The following is a 25,065-nucleotide window of genomic DNA, read 5'->3' as shown; positions in this document are numbered from 1 at the left end:
AAAACAATTCTCATTCTCTAGACTCTTGGCTTTTGCCTAAATATGATTTATAAAACTGTGAAGTGTTGCTAATCTTGAAATGATACCGGAGGGATATGATTTTCCAACACCCTTAATACATTTGACTATAGAACATCACAAAACACTTACTCTTAAGTGTTTTGTGCTCTTTCTTGCAAAGGACTGTCAGCAAAATGGATAATTTAAAAGTAGAGTGGTCCAAACTAGAGGAAAATAGTTTCTTAATTCAAAAAAGTTGCTATTAGAAATGTTTCTTTTCTCTAAGGGAGGATATAAACTAAAGCATTTTACATGTGTGCTTACTTTTCATAACCTCTGTAAGTGCCAACTGAAGAAGGGGGTAGAATCCTTCCACATGCCTCTGTAGTTTGAAAACCAGGTCATCCCTAAAATTAATATCCTAAAACACAATTCCTCAGTTCCTATGGAAAATTGGTCTTTTCACTTTTATGATGGGGATTTTTAAAGTTATCAAAGACAGCCTGATCTTTCACACAGCACTTTGCGATTATGCTGTGTTTGAGTCCCCCTTCCTATACTTTGTAAACATAAGTGAAACTGCTTTTATTTCATATGAATCATTTAAACATAGACATTAGATGCCCAGGACTTTGGTGTCACATTCAATTCTCACAGACTTGTGTGGGGTTGTAACTACCTACAGTAGTTAACAGGCCCAAAGTCACAGTCGCCGGTTAGAGGTAGAAGCACGATTTTTACCCAGTCTTGACTCTAAAGTCAGTCAAGAGCCCCAAGGCTGTGCCAGGGACTGGTGACCCACCTGGAGCTGTGCATGACAGCCTAAGTCCCTTGGCTGAAAAGGAGAACATCACTCAGTGTGCTGGCTTTTTACTAGGAGCAATTGGTTATAAATGACAGTATCCTGAAAGTCTGTTGTTTTTTCCCCTCACATTTTTTCTAGGGAAGCTTGGAGATGGTTCTCTTGGGGTACATCTTCATGGTCTCATTGCAGAGAATGATGTCAGTCTCCTTGCTGCAGCTCTGCGGATTCAGGTTGGTTTGACGCAGCTCTTTGAGAATTTTTGAGTTGAGAGCTTTGATGAATAGTTGCCAACATTTTGCAAGTGTTTTCTGTTGAGCACACAGAGTATTAAGCACCTTACACACATAATGTCATTTAATTCTTAAAACAGCCCTGGAAGATAATGTCATTCCCATTTGGTAGATAAGGCCTTTGGTGACATGACAAGTGTGGGACGGGGACCCAAATCAGGGTCTGTTGTTAGTTATCGATTGCTGTGGAATAAATTATCCCTCAAATTTTGCAACCTAGGACAATAAACATTTATTATCTCACAGTGTTTGTGGATCAGAGATTTGGGAACAGCTCAGCTGTATGGTTTTGGCTCAGGGTCTCTCATGCAGTTGAAATCAGGAGGTCAGCAGAAGGCTTTACTGGGGCCAGAGCCTCCCGCTTCCAAGATGGCTCACTCACATGGCTGTTGGGAAGATGCCTTAGACCCTCACCATGCAGACTTCTCAGTAGAGCTGCTCGTGATAGGAGCAGCTAACCTCCCCCAGAATGAGTGATCCAAAGGAGAAGGCAAGGAGGAAGCCGTAGGAGGTTTTATGACCTAGCTGTCAAAGTCAGCCACCACCATTTACCTGTTTCCTCTTTGCTAGAAGTGAGCCACCAATCTAGTTCACATTCAGGGGAAAGGGAATCGGGCTCACCTTTCAAAGACAGGAGTATTGAAGATTGCGGACTGCTTTTCAAACCACAACCATCTATATGACCCAAAGCCCAAGATCTCCAGCTCACCACCATGCGAGCTATGCATTCTGCTGGCAGTGACCTTGAGTTGACTATCAGGAGAGAAACCGGAGCCTATAATTCCAGCCACACTGGAATTAAGCAAAAGCATGTTTTAGTTTCTTTCTTACGTACATGGTATATGCGATGAAAACTTCTTACTTCCAGAGGCGCCTGGCTGGCTCATTCAGTAGAGCATGCGACTCTTGATCTCAGGGCCATGAGTTCAAGCCCCACGATGGGCATGGCGCTCACTAAAAATAAAGAAATAAATAAACTGACCCCCCCCTTTAAAAAAAATAAAAATAAATAAAACTTGTTACTTCCAAATGGGATATGATACCTTTTCTCTAAGGACTGTGTCACATTTCAACCTAAGCCAAATTTTATTTCTCTGGCTCTCTTTGTGTATCACCATTTAACAATTCAGTGCTCTTGTTCTATTACATCAACTGTAAAAGGATCATACTTGAAATGGTGTTGCAGAGTTTGGAAGCCGGGCATCCAAGCTGATCATTCATGCATTCTCACATTTCCCTCATTTTTTCTCTTCTGAGATGGGGAACCCACTCTATAATTTTATTCTAGTACTTGACGACTTTAGTGAACACTTAACCTATTTTAAAAGTACCTATATCTCACATTTTCCTTTTTAAGACAAACCTACAACGCTAATTACATGTGAACAAGTGTTCCTGATATTCACTTGGGTTATTTTGCAACTCTAATCCTTTTCATGACATAACATCCCTGAACAGTATCTTCATAGTTGAGATACATACCCTGTCAGCCTTTACTTGGATAACATGCTTTCCTTTCTGTCCCTTGAAGAACATGGTCAGCAGTGGAAGGAGATGGCTACGTGAACAGCAGCATGCAAGGTGGAGACTTCACTGCTTGAAACTCCAGCCTCTCTCCCCCGTGCCGAGGTATCCACCAGATTTGTTTGTCGTGACGTCAGGGCACCAAAGTGCCTCAGATATCCAAAGTTACCCATTGGGTGGGGGCACACTTCATGGTATTATGGCTTTGATGGTGGATAATTTTCTCTAATCACATTGCTGCACTATTTATTCTATTGTTTAAGCCCTAAAAATTAAATAGTAATGAACATGTGTACCATATTCTATCAGTTCTAGGGTGTATATTTCTTTCATTTCTGAAGTCAGGATGTCCCTTACTGTTGATGTATCCTGCATTAAATGGCATTGTTTTTTCTTCTTAGTGGTCTATAACATAATGCTGTCTTCTATTTGACAAAATACAGTAATATGATGTTTGGAATATGCTTTCCAGTGTTAGAAATGCCCAACTCATCTGTCAGCTTGGTCTTCACAGCCACGTAGGTGTCTACGCTGGGGGCATATGACCAACCAAACCAAACCCCATTCTATGTGGGAAGTGAGTTCAGCTTTCCTCAGAACATAGTAATATCTACTATCTGACAGGGTTTGCTGTGATGCTCCAGATGGGTATTTTCTTCAGAGTAGCATTTAATGAAGTGCAAGCTATATATTCTCTGCATAAATTTGGAAATATATACTGCAGGAATAATTCATTAGATAAGATATCAGAGCCAGAGGCAAACTGAGGGTTTTAGAGGGGAGGGGTGTAGGGGGATGGGTTAGCCTGGTGATGGGAATTAAGGAGGGCACGTACTGCATGGAGCACTGGGTGTTATATGCAAACAATGAATCATGGAACACTACATCAAAAACTAATGATGTAATGTGTGGTGATTAACATAATAAAATAAAATTTTTCAAAAATGGTATCAGGGCCAGAGAAATGCATTTTCTAGCCTCATCGTGGGTTCCCCTGGCTGCCCCCCACTCCAGTGAATTGGCCCCACCCTCTTTGTGCAGGCATGCACAAATGCCATTGGAAAACAATGCACTGAAAACAACACATCATCAGTAGATAAAGCCTCCAGGAATTGATGAATTTTTCATTTGATAACAACTTGCTTTTTAGATTTGATCCGTTTCCTTGTGCCACAGCTGAACACTCATGGTTCCATTCTACCCACCTGGTTATGTTTTCACCCCTGAAATAGACTGAACATCATAGTCCCCTTCTGTGTTCATTAATACATAAATTCTAGGGAATGTGTGTTTTGTAATGTCACCCCTCTTGTTGTGTAATCTGTTTCATCAAATATCTTAAGTTACTTACGTTGTTAAAAGACTTTAATTTTTAAAAGTAAATGAGTACGTTCTACTTACAGAGAGCGAAAAAAAAATGAGGTGGACTCTGCCAAATTGTGTACCAAAGTCTTTGCATAAATCTAAATAAATTCCACTTGGGGGAAGAAATGTTTTATTTGCTGAACCAAATTTGACTTCTGAGGTATGGGCGGGTGGGGGAGAAAGACAGGCTGAGTAGTTTATAAATTCCTCAAAAATCAGAACGATACCACTGTCACTCTTTAGCTAGTGAGGAGAAAACTTTGGAGGTTTTCTAAGAGTCGGCGTTTCCATTTAAGAGATTTGGGGAGGAGAGAAAGAGAAAACGGGTGTAGACAGGAAGGCAAAATGAAGTGGGAGCATAGGCAGTGAAGCAAGAGGGGGAGAACTGGAAATGAAAATGCAGGTGTAGCCGGGGAAGGAAGCGTAGAGCTCAGCCCTCATCTGCATCTGGGCTGAGCTGCACTGACCCTCTCTGAGCTGCCGTACTTAGCGCACTTTAGAGAAGTTCGGGTTGGAAGTGGTTTCACTGTTACCTCGTGCCCCAAGGTCAGACTTCCATGGTCGTGGAGGAGAACACAGAGCAGTGTGAGGGCTTCAAGTCGAGTATCAGCAGGAGCGAGAGAAAGAAAAATCAGAGCCGGGGGCCGCCTGCCAGTGGAGACTACTGGGCCCCCAAATAAGGGCCCCAGCATGAGGCAGGGCACTGCTGTCTCCCCAGGTGTCAACCCTGATGACCGACCGAGTCTCTGAGGCCTGCTGTCCCCGGCTCTGTCTTGTGCCTGCTACGTCTTCCTCTCAAACAGGTGCTCAGTCCAGCAGATGGATGGCCTGAACCCCCATTAAAACAAGTAGATGAGCTCAGGAGCCCCAAAAGACTCTTCTGAGAAGCTCAGCACCTGCCAATTTCATAGCACTCCTGTAAGCTGAACAGTGGTGTTCTCATCTTGCGAGGAAAATAGAATAAACAATTTGCCCAGTGACACTCAGGAGTTCCTAAACTTTCCTATGTCTGAACTTGAGCTTCGAGTGCTAGGTCCTTTTACTGACGGTTATGCGATTAATAAAATATTTTGAAATATGATTTTGGATTCGAAGTAGGAAAAAGAGAGGGAAAAGTATGGACACAGATAAAACAAAATAGCATTTCCACATTTTTGAATAGCCAAGAGACACAAGCAGCTAGCCTAGTGAGAGCATTATGCAATGACCCATCTATTCATGGTTAGCAAAGACAGTGATGACCCACAGAGAGCCCTGTACTCTACAAGGAATATACAATTCTCTCCTGTAGCATCGGTGTTACCTTTGTACCTGGGCAGAGTTCTACGATCTTCATGAGTTTTTAAGAGTTGCTTCCCTAAAGAAATGTACCATTTTTTCATGCACATTAATTAGTAGCAGTTGTACTTAATACTGTTTGGGAGAGAGGACCACAAAGCAATTGCTTTGATGGAATTTTTGGCGTGGCGTATGACTTTTCACTCTAGCAGTGACCACCTAAGCTGAGGAGACTCTCGCCTCTTACATGTTTCCCCCACAGCGATCTTGAGATTTCAAAAGCACAGACTCCAAAAGCCGTGGATGTCCTTGCCAAGGAGATAGGATTGCTTGCAGATGAAATTGAAATCTATGGCAAAAGCAAAGCCAAAGTACGTTTGTCCCTGCTGGAAAGGTTAAAGGATCAAGCAGATGGAAAATACGTTTTAGTAGCTGGGTAAGACTACTTTTAAAATCTATTTTACTAAGAAAGCATGTTTATAAAACTTTCTTCCCTATTTCTATCTGTCATCACACCCCTCACATCCGTCGTTTTCTCAAGCTTGACATTTTTGTCCATTTCACTTGGCATTCCTTCATTTGACATGAGGTAAGTTTTCATTTGCAGTGCAAAACAAATTAGTCTCCTCCACAAAATATAAAGTGTAACGAGTTGCTAATCCAGTATTTTATTTTTTTGTTTCTTATATTATGTTTTGATTATCCTTGTTCTGTCTTGGATTTTTCATTTAGTTTTTTTTTTTGTGATAAAAATCAAAATAAGAGTTAAAAGTAAAATATTTTGAACTGAGCAGGGGGGTATTTGTGTTCCACTCAGAAATAACATCTTAATGGAAAATGTATAGGTGATTTTCCTGTTAATATCCTTAATGTTTATTTATGTATTTGCATTATAAAAGTTCATTATTTCTCTTTCTTGCATTTTAAAATTAATATTGGGCCATTTTCATTTGTGTTGGTCATTTTATAAAAGATAAATGCAGAGCTTTTGTGAAAAGGAGTGTTTATTTTCCCTCTTTTTAAAAGAAGAAATATGTTCACGGGCTGAAAAATGATAGAAAACAAGGGATTTAAAATATTTTTTCAGTGTGACCTGAGGGAACATCAGGAGACCATATAAATTCCTTTATTGTCTTGAAATTTCATTGTGACTTAGTGATGATATATAGGCCAAGGCTTAAGGCACAAAAACCTGTTTGTTAACAGGCAGAGACGTCTCTTACAACTGGACTCTTCTCTTGGTTAACTTTATTTTTGCAGATTTTATTATTAATGTAAACGCCTTGTTTCTTTTTCCGGTTATAAAGGCACACATCCTCATAAAGCCATTCCAAAATGCAGAAAAGTATCAACAAGGAAGTAAAACATCCCAAGTCCTACCACCCGGAGGAAGGGGCTGGTAACCTTTGAGATCATCTTGACACAGGGAGTCTTTCATAAATGAGCTCATCTTCCCCGCGCTGTTCTGTAAACAGTGTGGTTATTCAGCAGTGTGTCGTGTACCTAGCTCACTCCGTGCGGGCCAGTGTAGAGCTGGCGATCATTTTGCATGACTGTGTATCATTGTACTGCTCCCATCCTAGATTCTGGGGCAGGGGGCAATAAAAATGCCTGGGATGCGGGTGGACTCCATGTCACACATCTTCCCAGCACCGTGAAGCCCCGGGTGGCTCAGTGGCCGACAGGTCGGCGTGCTTCTAATTCTTCAAGGATATTCAGGCCAAAAAATGATTTGAAAATATCATAAGGATGTGCCACAATTTATTTAGCCCACTCTCTGTTGATGGGCACTCAAATTGTTTCCCATGTTTGGCCACTATAAATGATGATAAAATCAACAGCCCTGTGCGTGCTCACTTGTATACTTGCCTAATGACCTCCTTAGGAAAAGTCCCTAGAGGTTTTAAATTCAATGTTTTAAAACTATTTAAAATAAAGATAAAACTACGATCTATAATTTCACCTCCTTAATGGCCAAATAATTTCTTCGTATTTCTTTCCCTCCCCTTCTCTCTTCTCTTTCTCCAGCTCCTCTGTCACTCTTTTGGAAGGATAGACAGCTAGGGCTCTCAGAGTCACTCAGTGCCTGTGGTTTTAAGGAATTTATACCGTGCCTGTGGCTTAAATCTCCCTCAGGCTTTCAGGCTCACTATAGTTGGACTCCCAGTCCTACCGGGGTCCTTTCCAAGCTAGGACCCCACCCCTGATGTCTCCGTAACTGAGCTGCAGGAAAGCTCCATGTTGAGAGGAAAGGCTGGCCTCACCTACAGGAACCCCCAGGGCCAGATCCGTGAAAGGAGCCAGCTGACTTGGGGAGTGGGTTGGGGGACCACTGGGTCCCAGGGTATGGCGCACACATGGAATCAGTGTTGCTTTTGTGGAATGTGCTTGATACAAGTTGATTTTCAGAAATAAACTCTGGGACATTCAGAACTTCAAAAGTAAATTTAGTATTTTATCCACAAATTTGCTTCCCTTTTTCCAGGCTCTGACTGATTTTGGTAGGTGGATTTGTTGGTTTTCTCCCCGTGCTTAAGGTGAGAAGATTTAAGGAAAACCCAGGAGGATGGGCTCTCCGTATACCAAGGAAGAATCAAGCAGTAATTTTTCATATGGAGTGGCTGTGATTTACTCTTTTGGGCACTTGTTAATACTGGAAATAAAAACAAATCTATACGTGGCCCTGCCCTTAGCTGGGAACACAGAAGTGATATTTCTGAAACAAAAGCTCTGATGGTATTGTTATCGGATTCTTAACTTGAAGTACTACCGTCAAGGGCTGGCCGCATGCTGGAGAGTGACAGCTAGCCTGGTTTCCCAGGATTATGGCTGTGTGTCGGCCCATGCTCAGTAGAACATTGCTTCTTGTCCCGCCCTGTCTCTTTGCTGGCATTGGTATGTGCATCTGAGCTGAAGAAGCCAGGTTGTCGTATTGTCGATAGAAATGAAGTGAAACTTCAATTCTCAAGTACAAATTTAACCCCAAGAGATAAACAGTTCTTTTTCTGAAATTGTGGTATATGTTCCTTTTAAAACAAAGATCTATGAAGGAACAAAAATTAAATTGTGTTCCTTTCAACTGCATCAGGAAAAAAAGCTGTGGGGGTAGGAATCTGAGACGTACCTGCATCTGCAGGAAAGCCTGAAGGGTTTTAGAAAATGTATACCACACTGTGTAAACCACACAAACAACAAATGATGTATTTTTTAAGTGTGTAAGCTGCCTTTTTAATCTAACTTTTTAATAGCTGGATATTTGAGATCAGTTTAAAACGCCAGACAGTCATTTTATTTATAATCTAAAATGAAAAGTTCATTTGCGATAAAGACCACCTCCGTAGTTTTACTTTTGGTCACATCAGTTATGGAAAGTGACAATCGTCAAACCATTACACATGCTGTCCCTGCTTCTTCAGAAATAGAAAGGACCCCTCCATTAAATGGAGAATTATTTCCTTTTCCTGCAAGATTTTTTTTTATATTCTGGAAATAAGACTGGCTTACAGTATAAAATATTTAACATAATGAGAAGCAAAAAGGAGAAAACAAAATCTCTCATGACTCGGAAGTGTTAAAAAATTTTTATATTTCCTTCCAGGATTTTCTCTCTATATCTGTCCTTTTTACACGTTGAGATCGTGCTATAAATACCATTTGGTGTCCTGCTTTTATTTCTGAATACTGTAACATGAGTCTTTCCCCATGCTTTACTCAAGTAATTCTTCAAGAAACCTAAATAATATATTTGTGGTTGCACATTTGAACTTACGCATAAATGTGATTTAAATGTGTCAACGGTAGAAATAAAATATAAAACAATGGGATTTAAAAAAATCTTCTGTTAATAACCCAAATGCAGCACAGATTAATTCGTTTTAAAAGCTATTCTTCAAACTTCAGAATTACTCATTCCGTCAGAATCATCTGTATTCCATCAGCTACACATCGCGTGGTATTTACACCTATACATCACTGTATTTGCTTTGCCTGACAAAATGAAAAGTATTGGGACTTGTTCAGGGAAATATGCCAAAAGAATCTTAGGGGCTCTTGAGTTTTACATATTTTCCCAGTTACACTAATGAAAAGGAATTTGTTTGAGAACTTGCCTCGGAGTGCAGCTGTAGGGCATTGGATGTGTGTGCAGCCTCGGGCTCCGTTGGCCCTTCACCGATCTCTGTGCAGAAGTTTGTAGAACTTCTCTGAATTGCTCAGACAGAGCAGGTCAAAAAGAAGCCCAAATCTGTCTGTGAACAGACTGAATTTCACATTAAAGAGTAATTAAAATCATTCGCATCACTTTCTTTCATGTGTAGCATGCCAAATACCTCATTTGATTTTTTTTTTCTTTTAATATTCCTTTTGGTAAGTGTAAAAATAACCTTTACTGACTTCTTTAAGATTTTGCTTTTCTGCCTTGGAAGGCTATTTAAATATCCGTTGAGTTTTTTGCTACATGTATTTAGAAGAAGCCACTACTGATGGGGCCTTTGAACTGCTCACATCAGTCAAGTGCAATGGGAAACACAAGCCAGTGGACTATAAAGTTTGTTGTCAGGCATGAAAGCCTTTAAAAACTTCCCAGTCAGGAAGATACCTGGGATGAGTGATATATATTCACACGCTGCTTGAGCGTGTAGTTTTGGAGCCCCTGGTTAGACCCATGGCTCATGACAATAATACTGTTCTTGAGTCTAGATTTTGAGAACCATGCAGTTTTACAAAACACTATAATCTGCATAAGCAATCTCTTTGACCTTGGAGTAAATGGTGAACTTCTTTTAGTATGTGTCTAAACTGTCACAGAGTACTTCAGTACATTGTGACTGTAGTCGACAGTAAACGTATTTGTCTTAGAAAAGACATCATTGCTTTGTCAAGCGTTTTTTGCTCACGTGTGCCTGGACAGGTGACAGAAATGCAATGAGAATAGGCATAGTCCTTCCCCTCAGCAAGCTTGTGGGCTGGTAGGCAGGACATCCGTGTCAGGAAGCTCGTCATGATACCCTCAGAACATTTACATAATAAATACACAATAAATGCTGTGGGATATAGAGAGGAGCAGATAAAGCTGCAGGGAGATGTTGAGGAAGAGAATGAACAAAAACCACAGTTCCCACTCCATAAACTCTAAGCTCTTATAGAAAAAAGAAATTAGGTTAACATGGTGCTCATTGTTTTCTGAACCAACTTGATAATTTGGAGTCAGAGTTAAGGATAGTGGGACAACAATTAATAAACCCAAGTCTGCAATCAAGTGTAGGAATGAGGTAAAATAAAATTTTTATTGTAGCTCTCCTTTTATTGCTCCCAATAAATACTTCCTGCTTTTTTGATTTTCTGAATTGTATTAGTTGGCAGGAAGCTAAGCGGTCCTGTGTTTCTAATTAAGAATTGGATGGTTAGCCGAAGTTTTGAGGAGGTCACTTCTGGGTGTGTCTGCTTTGGGCGGTCTCCAGCAGCTATGTTAGCACATCCTTGGGAATGAAAATGTAATTCTTCATGTGACACACTGAAGCAAACCACCTATTCCTTTGCAGACAGTAAATGGTCAGTACGGTACTTAATCTACCCTGTCTTTGATACCACACTTTTTTTCAGGCTATCGTAAGATTCTGATGTCTGTGGCTGACCAACTGCTTTTTTTCCTGTTGTACTAAGAAAATTGAAAGTTTACTCAAAGTGTAAACACTCACTTGGAACTGACTTCATGATGACCAAGTGTCGTGTGGCTTGAGGAGTTTCGAGGTTTACTTCACCAAGCGAGTTCGGGTTGGCGCCCCAGCTCCCTACCACCAGCCTTGTCCCTCCTCGCAGTGATGGCTGCCGGGCCCTCACCTGGCCTCAGGCGTCTCTGCGTCACGTGATTCTGTGCGTACTTCCGGGGTTCCCTTCAGAGACTCTCCTGTCACACCCCTGCCTCACCCTCAAGGTTTCTCTCTTCTGCTCCTTCTGAGTTTCCTTTTGCTTTCTTCTGACCATTCCTTAAGAGAACATGTTCTGGACAGTTCTGTCCTTACCCCTCTTTGTACTGTGTTTACTCTCACTGAGGGATCTTTCCTGTTGCCATGCTTTAAATTGCTAATTAGTGGTTAACAGCAGTTAAACAGTTTCTATCCATAGAAGTAAACACTTCTTGTTTCCATAGAAGTGACCTGGGGAAGTCCGGCGGCTTGCCTGGTTTTGATGTCCACCTATACTGTTTACTGTTGTGCGGCCCCGGGCGAGTTACTGAACCTTCTCATTCCTCAGTTTCCTCATCAATCAAATGAGGATAAAAAAGAACCCAATAAGTGTAAAGCACAGAGCCTCACATACTAACTACCCCAAACCTACCCTCAATTTTATCTGGCTAACGTTTATTCATTTGCCAGGTCTCAGCTTCGGTGTTACTTTCTCTCTGAAGACTTCCCTAATGCTCCAGATCTCATCAGATCCTCCTGCCACGTGCTCTCGTAACACAGTCTCATTGCCAAATTTCTGTCCTATGTGTTTATCACTTTCATTTTAATTGCCAGTGGATCTGTCCATATCTCCCATCAGCTGTAAGCTCTGGGAGGGCAGTGATGGAGTCCAACTTGGACTTGCATCCCCTGGATCTAGTGGCCTGGCACATAGTAGTACTTAATAAATGTTTAATAAAAGAAGAATTGATTGTATTGCCATGGTGGGTCTGAGGTCGTTGGGGACGGGATGATATATCTAAGGACGTTAGTTCATTGTGGTCACATCACTAGGTTTCGTAGGTCAAAAAAACTCTGATTATCAGTTTTGTTGTGACGGAGCATCCTGGACAACCTGACTCGCACCACCTAACTCACTGAGACCAAGTTGTAAGCCACAAGGACAGTTTTTAAATCTTGGAACACTGGTTAGAGTATGCCAAGGAACAGTTTTAGGGGTCCTGACTTGGGAATATAACACACGCTTGTCCTCTTACTTGTTGGCTGTGATGGTGTAACTGTGGTGTGATGTTTGGTTTTGTAGGGTGTTGTGGTCACCAAGCTCCTCCAGAGCAGTTCTGCTCTCCTTAGTGTGCTGAGGGGTGTGGGGCGAATTCTTTCCCAATATTTGAGGGGCTGTTGGATGAGAAGGAATGGAGTTGAGTATCTGACTCCAGGAGATAGGAGCTGCTGGAATGCAGACGTCTCTTCTTTAGGACAAAAAAACTCTCTAACTGTAAAAACTATCTGGAAATGAATGGGCTACCCTAGAGGTAATGAGCCTCCATCACTGTGTTGGAACATGGCAAAGACAAGCCCTGAACACTAATATCTAGAAGGAGATGGAAGAGTGGGGACGACGGGATGCCTTCCAATCCTGAGAATCTGGCCATGGATCACTGAGTAGGCCTGGTGCCCACATTGTGCTCCCAGTAAATGGCCCTAGAAGAGAGAATGAGACACAACATTGTCTTGATTATTTAAACCATTTGATGGATAATTCTATGCCATTTCTTGCAGCTGAGAATGTTATCACTGCTGAATAACTTTTCTTTTTTGGTCTCTTGCTGAAGGTGTGTCTGTATCTTGGCTTTAGCGTAAGCATGGCCTGTGTCATGTGGGTAGACTATAAAGGTCCATGAAAATTGAAACACTTAAGTGAACTTTGGGATGATGTGTTCTCTTCCAGTATCCTCTGATTTGGTTCTGGTACCTTAGGTTGATTTTGCATAGGTTGTTCAGGAAATATTATGAAATTCACTTTTCCCCCTCCCCAAACCAGGATCACACCCACCCCTCTTGGGGAAGGGAAAAGCACCGTGACAGTTGGGCTCGTACAAGCAATGACTGCACACCTGAACATCAACTCCTTTGCCTGTCTCAGGCAGCCTTCTCAAGGACCAACTTTTGGAGTTAAAGGTATGTGATTTAACAACTGGTACATTTTTCAGAGCAAAATTTGGGGCACAGAAAGGTTGTGAAAGAACATTATCAACAGATAGGGAGTTAAAACTTGTCGGAGGAACTGGTACATTTCATCCCCATGGGCACCCCCCCACACACACTCAGTACATGGTGGTCACCCCAAGGTGTTCCCCCCGCAGACGGGGCTGCAGTGCGTGGGTTCAGCCGAGCCCCCCAGGAAGCCCATTTCCCTGGTTCCCTGGAGCAGTCGCTGGGCCCGTGCTCACCACTCCAGCCTGGGGCAGAAGCCTTCGAGCTCATCAGGACCTTCTTTGCCAAGCCATTTTGCAATTCTGCCATTCATATTGGTGTTTTATCATCCCTGCCACAGAGAAAGGCCTTCCCTCCAAACAGTTAAAGAGCCTTTCAGTTGGGCCTGAGGGCTCATCCTGTCAAAGCTGCTGTCAGGCCTGCCGAGCTCTGGAAACTGACTGGCCATGGCCAGAGATGTGATGGTATTTCTGCCGGCCGTGCTGGGCCCACATCCGGCATCTCACACTCAGGACTCCTCCGCTGATTTATCGTGAGGTCGTCCTTCAGCTCACATTACAATAGCATTTATTGCTGCGATTACTATTTGTCCTTGGCACTTTGTGGTTTTTAACAGGATAATATTTATGTTACTGTCACAGCTGTTAATAAGCCCTAGCTCATTAAATACTGATAACTCATAGGATGTCATACATTATGCGGCGGGATGAGCACTAAACTCGGAGCAAGAAGGCTGTGGTTTAAATCGTGGCTGTGTCGTTTACCGCTGTGTGGCCATTAGCCAGTTGTCACCTCTCTGAGCCACATCTGTGATCACGCAAAATGGTTTATAGTATCTGGCTTACTGGGCTGTGAGGACCAAATGAGAGAGCATATAAAAAACATGGCACACTGTAAAAATGACAGGACGTGGAAGGTATCACTCTTGTTTAAAGAAAGCGCAATCTTTTTAATGTAGTAACTGAACTATTTTGAGCAATAGTCAGCATACCAAACCTTACATACTATTATCTAAAATCAATTGACTGAATTTTATAATGTGTTAGTCTGAGTTCACCAGATGGATCTTTTTGAAGAAGGTTTTTTGGTACTTCAAGCATGTGCAATTTAGATAACACGGAGCTGCATAGATCTGAGAATAAATGAATAAAATAATCTCATGTTTGCCGTAATGACATTTGCTGTATTATTTTTACCTTTTTTTTTTTTTTAAAACCAAGAAACTGAAGTCCTTCCATTGCATAGTTGGACAAAGTCGGGACTTTTTTCCCCTTTTATTCTGCTTTGAAAGACAGTTAATGTTTTTTACTACCTGTTGTTTCATCTTGGGGGTGCAGGCCTTCCTGGTGGGTTTGGGGAGCTGTGTCCCTAGGACCCCGTTCATCCTGTGTCGCTGTACTTGGTGAATGATTTCAATGGTCCCTGCTCTTATTGTTCAGGAGGTGCTGCGGGTGGCGGATACGCCCAGGTCATCCCCATGGAGGAGGTAAGAGCTCAGCAAAAAACATGTCATGTGTCATTGTTTTCCCTTCCTGGAACCTTTTTTCTGGGCCCCATAAGCCCAGGCCCACAGTCCTTTATCCTCAGTCCCAGAATCCTGAAGGCTCTGAAAACCAAAAACATTTGCATGACTTACAGTGGCAAAACCTGACATTTACTGTTACGAGCTATTTACGTCTATGGCATTTGGTATAAATATTCATATATTTTGCTGCAGATTTGATTAATAGATGCGGACCTACACCCTGCTTCGGTGTATTATTAAAAAATTAGAGGTATATCACACTATGTTTCTAAATTACCAAAAATTCTGAATCCCAAACCCCATGTGACTCCAAGGCTTCTGGGTAAGACAGTGGAGACGTATCTCCTCCTCAGTCATCAGTTATACTGCCCAATTCAGGAGGACTTGGACTCCTCCCTTGGGCAAAGTGAGACTCCAAAATAGTTCTGAAGAGGGGTGCCTGGGTGGCTCAGATGGTTAAGCGTCTGCCTTCGGCTCAGGTCATCATCCCAGGGTCCTGGGATCGAGCCCCACATTGGGCTCCCTGCTCACCAGGGAGCCTGCTTCTCCCTCTCCCTCTGCTGCTCCCCCTGCTTGTGCTCTCTCTGTCTTTCTGTCTCTCTCAAGGGAATAAATTTTTTAAAAATCTTTATAAAAAACAAAATAAAATAGTTCCTAAGAAAAATGGGCAAAAAGGGCCAAAGGTGTCCATTCTTATTTCTGTAAGAACTCCAACTCCCGCAAACCACCCCCTTGTCCCCTGCATCTGACCATCTATCCAGGTCTCATCACTTCTGCTCTCTGCACTGGCCTCTTAGTTCTGGTCCCAAGAAATCTTCCCAAAACCCAAGTCTGAGCTGGTTGCTTTCCTGTTGAGTGTATTTCAGTAGTTACTCCATCACTGTCTGTGCAGTATAGCGAGGCAGGTCCTCATGTGCTGCTCCAGCCTATCCCTCCAGCCTCCTGTCTCAGGTCCCCACGAGCCACCCTCCCTCTCCCCACCTCGTCAGACTATCTGCTGACTCCTGCCCTGTTGTCTCTTGATTCCAAGCTTGGAGCGTTCTTCCCTTCCTGTTCTGCCCTCCCTGCCCCAGCCTGTCCTTCTCTAAGTTTTGTTCTACCCCCCAGATCCCCTCCTATTCTGTTGCTCTCATCCGGTTCAGTGGGCCATGGTGAGTTAGCGGCCATAGACCCAGCACTCAGCCCAGCGCCCAGCGCACAGTAGAGGCTCACTAGGAAATGTTTGTTGGTTTCCTTGAATGAATAGGAAAGGTGTTTACCTATGAAGGCCTGAGTGTCAGGGAAGCTACAGGGAAAATCTGGACACTTTTCAAGTATTAGGGGTGGGGTGAGAAAGAATAGTGCGGGGCATTGCCGAAAAGATAGCCCCGAGCCTCCCATCTGAAAGGGGGTGAGTAATATTCACAAGCCAGGAAGACCCAGAGCCAGGAGGCCAGGTTGGGGATATGGAGTACAAGGAACATGCCCAGGGGAATGGCTCGAGAATTTCTGCGCAGATATTCAAAGGGCATTGGTGTCCTGCTGTCATATGGCATCAGCCGCATGGCTCAGACTTGGGGCAAACTTGAGGCATATGATAGTTGCAACTGCCTTATGATCATTAAATAAGCCAGAAACAATCAGGCAGTTTGTTCCTTGAGTTCCAAGACCTCCCGTATCTTCTTCATCTCTCCATCCCCAGTTCTGAGCACAATGCCCGGCACTCAGACCACATTTGTTGACCGACTGCATGAATAGACAATGTGTACCAAAAGAACCTTAATAAATAATCATGGGGAAATGTTTGAATAAATTCCAGATGGGTTGAGGAATTGAAGGTGAAAATACTGAGACTTGAAGGGTGAGAAGGAGCCAGGGTTGTGCAGAATGGGGGGGAGTATCCCAGGCAGAGGCACCTGCTCGGGGGTCAGCACTGAGGCAGGAAGGGGTTTGGTCTCCTCAGGGAGCAAGAGGCCACCAGCACGTGTCCATGGGCCAGCAGGGCTGGAGGGAGTGAGCTATAGAAATGGACGGGGACCAGCTCTTTTCAGGCTACGAGGTTCATGGCCAAGAGCCTGGGTATTATTTGAATATCATGGTCCGCCATGGAAGGGATCTTGACAGAGTAATAATATTGATATAACCTGAGTTTTATAAGAAGAGGGCTGGCTTCTGTGCAGAGAATAGACTGCTAGGAGTCCAGAGCAGATGCTAGGAGTCTAGTAAGGAGGCCCAGGGGGAAGATGGTGGTGCGCCATTGAGGACAGAGAAAGGATGGTAGTGATGTAAGACATGTTTGCTGGGTTTGCAGAATTAGATGTGGGGAGTTAGAAAGGGGGAGGACATCCAAGATAGTGGGCTGAGCAACTCCATTTATTATTGAATTGGAGGATGGGGGGCAGCGCGGCTGGGTGGCTTAGTCAGCTAATTGTACCACTCTTGATCTTGGCTCAGGTCTTGATCTCAGGGTCATGAGTTCAAGCCCCCCATTGGCTCCACACTGGTCATGGAGCCTACTAAAAAAAAAAAAGCACCAGAAATGGAGGATGGGGTCAGCAGGGAGTCTGCTTCTCCCTCTGACCCTTCCCCCTCTCAGGCTCTCTCACTCTCTCTCCCTCAAATAAAAAATAAAAAACCAAAATCTTTAGGATGCCTGGGTGGCTCAGTTGTTTAAGAAATGGAGGATGGGGGTGGTAATGGCCATGTGGCTGGAGATGCAGGGGCAAAGGGGTTGTGGTCAGAAGAAGAAGAGAAGCCTGTTTGGGGCCAGTGGGCACCCCAGTGGATATCAAATAGGTGGCAGGAAAGAAAAACAAGCCAGTTGTAACATGAGGGAAGGATTCAATAGAAACATCAGAAAAGAAATATTAACTAGCCAATGATTGTTTATTTTCACTAATAATCAAATTAATCTACATTAAAACTTCTACCAGCTATTTGACTTACCAAATTGACAGAGTTGGATTTTTTTAATAATAATAATAATAATAATTAATAATAAATTTTAGCAGCGAGAGATTGAAATACACTTTTATACACTGCTGGGAAGCAGATGTTGGTAAAGCTCTCCTGGAGGGCAAGTAAAAATATGTATCAAGTGCCTTAAAAACAGTATCATACCTTCTGGCCCAAATAAATCCATTCTTAGTTTATCCTAAGCAAAAACTGGCTGTGTGTGCAAAGATTTAATTTTAAGCTATTTTCACACAGCTTGTAGCATTAAAAAAAAAACGGGGAGACAATCTTAAATGTCTAATAATAGGATATCATATTAAGTATATTTTGAAGACTATTTAATGATGTAAAAATGCTAGTAATATTAACACTAAGTATAAAAGTTAAGGTGTAAGGGCACCTGGGTGGCTCAGTCTGTTGAGTGACTGACTCTTGATCTCAGCTCAGGTCTTGATCTCATGGTTGTGAGTTCGAGCCCTGTCTTGGGCTCGCACTAGGTGTGGAACCTACTTAAGAAAAAAAAAAAAAAAAAGCCAAGGTGTAAACTGTTATGGTGTTATGATCTTGATATTAAAAATGACAAATTTTAGGGGCTCCTGGGTGGTTCAGTCGTTAAGCATCTGCCTTCGGCTCAGGTCATGATCCTAGGGTCCTGGGATCGAGCCCCACCTTGGGCTCCCTGCTCAGCGGGAAGCCTGCTTCTCCCTCTCCCACTCCCCCTGCTTGTGTTCCTTCTCTTGCTTTGTCTCTCTCAGTCAAATAAATAAATAAAATCTTTAAAAAAAATGACAAATTTTATAAAATATACATATGTAATTTTTCATATTTTCTACTGATGATACACTTTATTTTATAAAATGAGGTTTTAACTGATCAGCTGGTGTTTTGGGGGTGGTACTTCAATTCTTTCAAAAAGCAATTTTGGTGGTATTATCAAGATCTTTTAACCACACTGCTGGAAATACATGGCTTATTAGCAACTAATTTAAAAATATTATTTGCATGTATTCTTTGTAATTGTAGCCTTCTTTGCAAAGGTGAAAATTTGGTAGCAATTTAAATGTCTGGACATAGGAGACTGAAAACTTTTGGTACATCTACTCTATTATACAGACCCTATGAACTGTAACTACATATAAACAAGATTATTACATTAAAATACGTAGTAATAAGTTCTTAAACAAAAAGTTACCAAATGTATTATAAGTATTCTGAGTCTACAAATAATTAACATGCAGGCACATAAGACTGGAAGGAAAATAACAGAATAGAGTCTCGAGGGTGATACATGTTTTTTACTTCTCAGACTTTCTGTCATATTTTATATTATTCTACTGTTACTGTTTGTTTTATTCCCTGCCTCATTTTAAAGTATATCTGATATGACACTATTTTCTAAATCATAAAAACAATGCATGAAAACAAGGGCCACAACATACTTTATATGAGGATCATTAAGGCCATCAGAACGTCTCACCCTTAACCCAAGAACGAAAGACGAAAGAATCTGTGGTGAGCCAGTCCGCTTAAGAGTTCTCTGGTGTCAAGTGGAAAACTCTGACATTGATTTTTTTATTTAGGCTGTTTTGTGGACTTAGCTCATTATAAGGGTATGTGTAATTAGTGCAATAGTTTATTTGTTCAGAAAGTCCCTGGAATTACTGCCGTGCTTGTCGGAGACAAGTAGAAAGATGTTTTCATGTCATTTATAGTTCAACCTTCACTTGACCGGGGACATCCACGCCATCACTGCTGCCAATAACCTGCTGGCCGCCGCTCTTGACACAAGGATTCTGCATGAAAACACTCAAACCGATAAGGTGAGGAAGTTTCCTTGTTGGCCCTTCTGGGCATCTTATCCTGGGATTTCTGGATTCTTAAGAAGTTCATGGGAAAGCTTTAGAGTCTGTAAACTGCCTGAAATTGTATTAAACATTTTGTGAACTCTCTATGTCCTTATTTCTTGGGGAGAAGATCCATACTTTTGGTCGGATTCTCAAATGAGTTTATGACCCCTGCCACATTGTTGGGTGAATTATGTTGTGCGTTTTAAGGCAAATATTCTTTGAGACAGGACTTCAGTTTTAAAGGCAGTTGGTAGGCCAGTTCTCTTCATTCTGTCCAAAGGTCCAATCTCTGCTCTGTACTAAGGGGGTTGGAAAGATACCTTTTTAAGCCTGTAATGTAGCCATTCTAGATGTGCTGTGAAAGAGATTAGACCCCCTTGTTGGGCTTCAGGTGCATGCAGCTGATGTAAACACACACCTGATGGGGATAGAGTACAGGTGCTAATTCCTCATAGACATAGGACATGGATAAAAGTGGGACTTTCTGGCCTATTTACAAGGGTCCTGACTTGCTCCAATGAAAGTAATCCCTTGTGAGTTTTGGAAGCCAAAGACAGATAAATATTAATTTGATGGTTGTGAGGCTATGTAGATAAAGAAATATTTATATTTATGCAAAGTCTTTTGCAATGTTCCTTATTTCAGATCTAGTCAGATTTATTAAAAACGATAGAACTTAAGGCTGCATTGCTTATATTAGCCAAGAATTTTAATAGGGTCTCTAATCTAAACAGTTTGGTTATAAATGTAATGAACTTTGTCATATCCTGTGAATTATCCAAGTTCATAGTTGGCCCTTAAGCTTATGTGGTGTTTTATTTTTGTTTTGTGTTTTTAGGCGCTGTATAATCGACTTGTTCCTTCAGTGAATGGTGTCCGAGAGTTTTCAAGCATTCAGCTTGCTCGGCTGAAAGTAAGTTTGCAGTTAATGGCTCTTCAACAAGAAAATAATCCTAGAGACAAATCAGAAAAATGATCAAAGCCAGCAGTTTTGAACGTGATTTGATTTGGGTTTTCAGACACTCTTTGGGGAGTTACACTCTAGAGACAGAACAGTGTAACAGAGAGAAGAGAACCCAAAGCCTCAGACCTGGCTATGCCAAAGAGCAGGTGGACAAATTAGTTCCCCTTTAGAGTCCTAGTTCCTTCAACTATAAACTGAGAGGACTGCTTGCAGATCTAGAGTACCCTAGTCAACGGACAAATCAAATTTCCGAGAGTTCTTCTCTTTCATGAATTTTCTTTGATTTCTAGGAAGTAAGATCTAGCCTCTGAAAATGTATCTCTGTGAGGTTTTATTGCAGGAAGATGCAAAGGTTGTACTAGTAGAAGCAGTCTTGATTCTCACCCATATTACCATTTCCTAGTTCTGTTCGTTGCTGTCCTACTTATCACATTGACTCCCCCCTTGCTCTTTTCAGAGACTAAAAACTAACTTTAATGGTATAATAAGCAGCAGCCACTGATGAGTGATAATTGGTTTTAAAAACTCACCCCCCTGGGCGCCTGGGTGGCTCAGTCGTTAAGCGTCTGCCTTCAGCTCAGGTCATGATCCCAGGGTCCTGGGATCGAGTCCCACATCGGGCTCCCTGCTGGGCAGGAAGCCTGCTTCTCCCTCTCCCACTCCCCCTGCTTGTGTTCCTGCTCTCGCTATCTCTCTCTCTGTCAAATAAAAAAAAAAAAAAAAAAAACACCCCCCCCGCTTCTTCCTGAACCACGTTTGGTTTGTTTGGGAATACTGTACAATATACCAACCTCAGCAGTCACAACATACATCGTTTCTGTTGGCATTTGTATTTTCAGGTTACTTTCTTACACTTCATTATGAACTTTCTTAGAATGTTTCCTTTACAGAAAGAGATGCACTGAGAGTTTTAATCCTTTTTTTTTTCCCCACAGTGAATTAGAGATAACTTGTTTTAAAAAAAAAAATAGGTATCAACTTGGCCTGAGTTATTGGTATTTATATTTGAAAGAAGAGCTAATGAGCTGGAACATCAATTATGTGGACAGCAGTCGATGTCCCTTCTGAGTAGAGCACGTGTGACCACGTAGCACAGTCCCGAGAGTCTCTGTGTCCTACCAACCATGCCTCATTTTCATGTCATTTTAGGGTATATTGCAAATATCCATGTCCTCCATTTCGGGGATATTTGGGCATCTGTTTAGGAATTGGCCTAATCTACAATTTACTCAAAGTTCAGTGTAGTTTTGGTGTTTTGTTTTGTTTTGTTTTTGGTTTGGTTTGGTTTTTAGTTCAGTGTAGTTTTAAAAAGACTTTCCAATCATGGAAGAAATAAAATAAGAGGGATAATTTGGGTTACATTTTGCTTTCTCTTCCTCACATTTTTTCCCCTCCTCATCGTTAGAAACTGGGAATAAATAAGACAGATCCAAACGCACTGACGAAAGAGGAAATGGGTAAATTCGCCCGTCTCGACATCGACCCCTCCACCATCACGTGGCAGAGAGGTGGGTGCTGGCTGCGGGTCGGGATGACATTTATTCATCACTTTCCCAAGCACCCGGTTTCATTTCTTCCCCTCGAGCTCCCAGCCGGGGATCCGGAATCCTGCCGTGGGCTTCAAGCCCTGCTCTCCCCTCAGCCTCGCCTCCTGCTGGGGAGGCAACGTCACTCCCCATCTTGCCCCAGCTGCCCCGCCTGGCTCTGTCCCATTCACTCGCCCTGACACGCGTCCAAGGAAGATGACTTAGTTTTCTCCTCCGTGGCCAGGAGCGCGTGACGATGCTCAGAGTGTCTCGGGCGGGTTAGGAGGTGGTCGGGGTTCCTGACCCTTCTGTCTGTTCTCCTCAGACCTGCCCACTCGCTTTCCTCCTTTCTGCCCGCTTCCAGAACCTTTTTTATCAGATGCCGGATGGATTGCAGTTACCTTGTAATAGAAGTTCTTGTGAGCACTGCCATCTCCCACTTCAGTAGGTTTATAACGTAGAGATGTTGTTCTGTCACCTCTTTGCTCAGAAGCCCCCAGTGTGTTGATAAGATCCTGTGTGGGGCACAAGGGCCACCACAAAACTTGTCCGGAAGCACCACCGCGGTGTGGCCCCAGGGGCTTTTCCTCCCTGTCTGCTTTCCAGACAGCTGGGCCTAGCCTCGTCCTTCCGCCTGTCCTCCCACCGTCCCCACCCCGTCTCCTTGCCTAGACTCTCCCGGACACAGCCCGGGTCCACCCCGTCATGAAGCTTCCCTTCTGAGAATCCACTTAACCAGTTCATTAAGAACTTAGTGTTTTCCCGCAAACCGTGAGGTGGAGAGACAAAGACCAGAGACTGAGTCTTGGCTCCACCATGTATGAGCTGTGCAGCTTTTAATGAACGACTTACTCTGTTTTCTCATCTGTAAAATGGAGTAATAATTACCAGCGTCTGCCTTGCGTGGCTTCCTGTAGCACAGAGTGCTTTGCAAACTCGCCGGCGCTGCCCAAGCCATCAGTAGGTGCCACCGTGGGAGTAGTTGCAGGATGGGGTTTTCTGAGTGTGGGTCTCCCAAACTGAAGGAGAGTAACATCATTTTGGAAACTCAAAAAAAATGTTTCATTTAGGTCCATAGGTTTTAGATCCTACCAGCTTCATTTTTAAGTAGCATGTTCCATTTAGTTGGCTCTTTGTTGTGATGGTAATTTTAAATGGATCTAGAATATTCCTTTGTGGATGAACCACAATTTACTCTATTATTTAACAGACATACATTAATTGTAGTAATGGATATGAACATTATCAGCATTTTGTTGGGAAGCCTACTGACTTTTTTAAATAACAGAAGTGGCCACTTTTATCTTTTTTTTATTTTTTTAAATATTTTATTTATTTATTTATTTATTTATTTATTATTAGAGAGAGAACCAGTAGGGGGAGGGGCAGAGGGAGAGGGAGAAGCAGACTCCCCACTGAGCAGGGAGCCTGATGTGGGTGATCCCAGGACCCCAGGATCGTGACCTGAGCTGAAGGCAGACGCTTAACCAACTGAGCCAGCCAGGCGCCCCTGGAAGTGACAACTTTTAAGAAGTTATTCCAGATAAATACTAGAATTATATGATTGTTTATGGCATGAAAGTGAAGAAAATGTTATTGGTGTAGACAGGCAACCTGGATCGGAGGAGTTTAGAATGACATTTGCTAAGTAGTTTGGCTCTCGCTCTCATGAATTAATATAAAAAAATGGAACTCTTTATCATGTGAATTGAGGACATTTAATGTAGGGTCTTTTTCCTTTTTTTTTTTTAAGGCAGTATGAGATTTGACCTAGAAATAGTGTGACCCTTGTGATGAGGTTAGGTCCTTATATGATTTGGTAACTAGGGGGGACGCTCAGGGGCGGCGTGGGGCTGAACGCCTCCTCTCAGACTATATGAATGGTGTGTATTTATGTAACGGCCACCCTTTCTGTCTCTGTAAGAAATGTAACTGGTGGTTCTTTCATCCTGTGCCTCCTGTCAGACTATCAGTAGCTTATATAAGACCTCCCTGCCTGGCCACCATGTGGGACCAGAGCCCATAGACTATTCCAGAAACAATTAACATAGAAAGAAGGAACAGTAGCCATCGAGTCATTTTGTGGCTCCTAGAGGAGCATGAGCCCCTGCCTGTCTGAGCACCGTCCCAACCCCAGCCTTCCCTTCCCTGTCTCATTGGTTCATCCGCCTCCAGGCCGTTAGCCAAGGTCCCACAAGCCTCAGTCACCCTCAGTGAGGTGACATCAGTGACTAGTTCCCAGCACTGCCTGGACTATTTGCAGGGAATCATGACAGTTCTTCCACCGAAGCCAAAACAGCGGCCCTGCCCCTGACGGAGTACCTTGTACCGCCCAGAACCTGAACCGCTATTGTTGTTCAGGAAGCCGCTAGGTGCACCCTGGGTGTTCCTCAAGACCCGGGCAGCACGGTAGTGCCCAAGGCCCCCTTCAGACCCACACTCCCTTGCACCTTCCTCATCTCCCCTGTGCGAGTCAATGCTCCGATCAGAGATTGACGTCTTGTTCATCTTTGCATCCCTGTCCAGCTTGCATGGGACCTGCCACAAAATTGGCCCTCAGTAACTATTTCTGGAATGAATATGTGCATTCCACATTCCACCTTTAGGTCTATCATTGAGAGGCCAGGAATTAAGCATCACTAACTTAGGGTTCCATTCTGGCATCTATGTTGTGTGTAGGAATTTAATTTTCATGCCTCTTCCGTAGCCCTGACACACCCACATGCCTCCCCACCACGGACATCCGAAGCCCGCTGGGCTGTGAGGCGCCCCGCTCTGCCAGGACCCCACTAAATGCACACGCGGGCTTCCGATGCCCATGCTTCGGGCGGATCCTGCCAGCCTTTTTTATTTTTTTCTTTTTGGTTTGTTTGTGTTCTCTTTGCTAAATAACAGCAGCTGCTTTTCCATCACAAACATCATACCCATCTTATGCCAAGATTGTGTACCCCACACATAAGAGTGGGAAGTGTTTTTATGGTGACTGCGCCATGGGTCTTGGGAATAAGTACTAGCTAGTGAGAGTTTTGGAAAGTGTTCCTTTCTCTGTATAGACTCTGCTTGGACCTTAAAATCATCAAGGCTTTTGTGTGTTTGATGTGTGATGTTC

General features: G+C 42.9%; 1 protein-coding gene across 2 annotated transcripts in view; it reads left to right on the top strand.

The window, feature by feature from the left end:
- The window catches only part of MTHFD1L (methylenetetrahydrofolate dehydrogenase (NADP+ dependent) 1 like), a 180,927-nt gene that overhangs the window by 37,610 nt on the left and 118,252 nt on the right, over nt 1-25,065 (top strand). For both annotated transcript variants that reach the window (XM_036072982.2, XM_078054574.1), the window contains 8 exons: nt 944-1,035; nt 2,627-2,724; nt 5,525-5,698; nt 12,988-13,124; nt 14,600-14,646; nt 19,332-19,439; nt 20,305-20,379; nt 21,836-21,938. In XM_036072982.2, coding sequence (XP_035928875.2) covers nt 944-1,035; nt 2,627-2,724; nt 5,525-5,698; nt 12,988-13,124; nt 14,600-14,646; nt 19,332-19,439; nt 20,305-20,379; nt 21,836-21,938 — 834 coding nt within the window. The remainder of the gene's footprint in view (nt 1-943; nt 1,036-2,626; nt 2,725-5,524; nt 5,699-12,987; nt 13,125-14,599; nt 14,647-19,331; nt 19,440-20,304; nt 20,380-21,835; nt 21,939-25,065) is intronic.

Source organism: Halichoerus grypus, chromosome 9, assembly GCF_964656455.1.
Source record: "Halichoerus grypus chromosome 9, mHalGry1.hap1.1, whole genome shotgun sequence".
Lineage (NCBI taxonomy): Eukaryota > Metazoa > Chordata > Mammalia > Carnivora > Phocidae > Halichoerus > Halichoerus grypus.
This window is presented reverse-complemented; position numbering and strand designations above follow the sequence as displayed.